At 43.4% G+C, this 2,947-nt stretch overlaps 1 protein-coding gene across 1 annotated transcript; it reads right to left on the reverse strand.

Moving 5' to 3' along the window:
- Positions 1-280: 280 nt before the first annotated feature.
- LOC137721736 (uncharacterized) lies at positions 281-2,947 on the reverse strand. The gene has a single exon (XM_068460757.2). It carries the CDS (start codon positions 1,920-1,922, stop codon positions 402-404), a length of 1,521 nt encoding a protein of 506 aa, XP_068316858.2. The 5' UTR covers positions 1,923-2,947; the 3' UTR covers positions 281-401.

The raw sequence follows: 2,947 nt of genomic DNA on the forward strand, positions 1-2,947 counted from the left end.
CCATTGCACCGTCTCTCAGAGGAAATTCTTGAGAATGGAATATCTCCTCTTGGTGGCATATTAATTTTCGTTTTCCCGTTCTTAAATTCACATGTCTTCTTGCCCAGGAGGTGGAACAAGGCCAGCGATTCTTGACACCGGTGCTGTTGTCTATGTCCCGCTGTTTGTAAATGTGGGTGATGAAATACTGGTGGATACCAGAACCGGGCAATACATGACTCGTGCTGAGAAAAACTAGTAGAGTTCTGCCTCAGAGATATCTGGTCATCGGCCGCGGAAATTTTGTACTGTATTTTTGTTTACTATGCAGAGACTTTACTGCATTTGACGATAGAGCCTAGAACTGTTATATCTGTACATCAAATTAGTGGAAGAGAGAAATGAGCACGAGCAAAGTTTTCTCATTGTTGAGGTTTTTTATTAGGAATTACACCTCTCTTCAACGCCGCGCCATAAACGCTACAAGCACCGAGGAAACTCCCCTGTCGATTCAGTTCTTGAATTACAGGGTTATACGATACTCTACTGGTTGCTCTACCCCCTTCGAACATGATGCTCAAAACTAACAATGCTTCGAATACCTTTCCCTCAACACAAAGGCCTTGAATCACATTGTTAAAGGTGACGATCCATGGCGAATGCCCCCTTCGAACCATCTGCTGCAAACGGACCAAAGCCCCATCCATCTTCTTCCCCATGCAAAGACTCTGGATCATCAGGCCATACGTACTCGCATCTATACCCGAATGCCCGCTCTGCATTTTCTCAAACACTTGGTGTGCATCTTCCAAGAGGTCTTTTTCCTTCCATGATCTCCGACACAACCCTCTCACAAGATTGTTCATCAATCTCTCCTCCACTTCAAACCCATTTTCCACCATCTCCTCATAAACCCTAACCGCATTCCGAATCTTCCCCCACTTCAACAATCCATGCAGCAAACTACTGTAAGTGATGCAATCAGGAATGCAGTTCATCTCCTTCATCTTCTTCAACACATTGAGCCCCTCCATGGGCCTCCCTTCCTTGCAGTATCCATGAAACAGAGCATTGAAGCTCACCACATCCGGAATCAACCCGGTCTCCATCGCTTCCACGAGCAATTCCATCGCCTCATCCGATCGACCCACTTTACAAAATCCAACCATAACAGCAGTGAATGTATAAATATCAGGTTTCACTTCATCTTTTTTTATTCTCATCAGCATATCATGTGCATCCTCCACTCTCCCCACATAACATAACCCCTTCAGCAAGCAATTGTAAATCTGCACTGTGGGCTTCAAACCAACCGTACCCATCACCTCAACAACCTCCATAGCCCTCTGCAATCTACCCCTCTTGCAGAATGCATTTACCAGAACAGTAAAAGTTGCAGGATCTGGGTAAAACCCATTTTCCACCATGTGGGTTAAAACCCCTCTGGCCCCATCCAGATCGTTTTTACCGCAGTAACACCTTATCAGGATGGAAAATGTCAGAGAATCTGGCACCAACCACAGAGCTGATGATATTTCATCAAACAAGCTCAAGGCAATATCAGGCTCTTCTGCTATTACCAGAGCCATCAGCAGAGAATTGAATTCAGATACGGTTTGAAAACAACCATCTTTTTCAAAAACACCAAGAATTTCACTTGTTTTTTTGAAGGGCATAGCTCTGATTCTGTCAATGAAATCCTGCACCTGCAATCTGCTGGCTGGGTCGTCAAAACTCGGCTTTGGGTTTTCGTTTTTGGACTGAAAGATGTAATCTTTTGGGGGCTTCTGGTGGATGTTGGTGGGATTTGTAGCTGAGGATGAAAGTGCTGCGAGGAAAAGCAGCTTACTGCTGTATTGGGTTCTGCAGAAACGAGATAGAGATGGAGAGTGAAAAAATGTGCAGGGTGCTGGGCACCAAGAAGGCATCAGAGAGAGGTCCATGGATAATTGCTGGAGTTGTGTCTGAGCTAAGCTTGGAACAGCAATAAAAAGTTCTAATTTTGATTAGGTTCGGGGAAAACGATACCAAATACCATGTCGTTTTTGGAGAAAATTTTGTGTGCACTTGGAGTTGGATAACCATGTCATCCGTACGCTTACACTCAACGACGAGCACCCTCGGGCTGGTGAAAGTGGGTCTTTCTGGTAAAACTCTTACTTACATTGAAAATATTACTATGATATAATAGTGTATTCAAGTTACTTATGAATTGCCTTGTATTTTATTTTTTAATTTTTTTTAAAATTTCATAAAATAACTTAAGATACTGTCATAATCACATTCCGTTGTGAATCTTGTGATTAGCGTTTAAATCTTCGTCGATCACGAGAAGTTTGCAACATTTCATGTATGTGTATCATGTAAAAATGTGCATGGAAGAGGCACTTACATCAGGAATTAAAAACATGGAATGAAAGGTTGGAAATTCAGACAATATATAAAAAGTTTACTAATTCCCAAATGCTGCGACTTTCAAATGCGTACAGATCTACTGAACGTCTTCCAAAACCTGGGGTCTTTGGCATCCGGGATTGGGATGTCCTTCTTTTTTCCACTCATTCTGCTCATAATCGGTTTGATCATCTTCCTCAGAAGCTTGTTAAACCCCAACCCACGTCTCTTCTTCGCAACCAAATGTGGCGGTGATGGTGGTGGAGGTGGCGGTTCTGATGGACCTTGAGTGATTAAAAGAGGAAACTCGGACTGAATATACGCCGGCTCGGAGAGACTCCGACGCAGCATTGCCTGGTTGAGTTGCAACTCGATGGAGAGCCTCTCGAAATGGTCGAGCAGGGAGCTCTCGTCGTCCCCGAGCTTCCACAGTTTCACTTGATTTTTTGCTTCAACTTCCTTCATCGCCTTCTGTGCCTCCACCATTTTCTGCACATTAATTGTTTTAATGGCACTGAGAGAGTACTAATAACTGAGAATTTTGGTTTACTTTTTTGATATGGGGAGATTAAGG

Source organism: Pyrus communis, chromosome 4 (assembly GCF_041283825.1).
Source record: "Pyrus communis isolate YQ-2024b chromosome 4, ASM4128382v1, whole genome shotgun sequence".
Classification (NCBI taxonomy): Eukaryota; Viridiplantae; Streptophyta; class Magnoliopsida; order Rosales; family Rosaceae; genus Pyrus; species Pyrus communis.

Excerpts from the sequence above, each read along its gene's own strand:
- LOC137721736 (XM_068460757.2), bottom strand. The coding sequence starts at position 1,922 with ATGGACCTCTCTCTGATGCCTTCTTGGTGCCCAGCACCCTGCACATTT.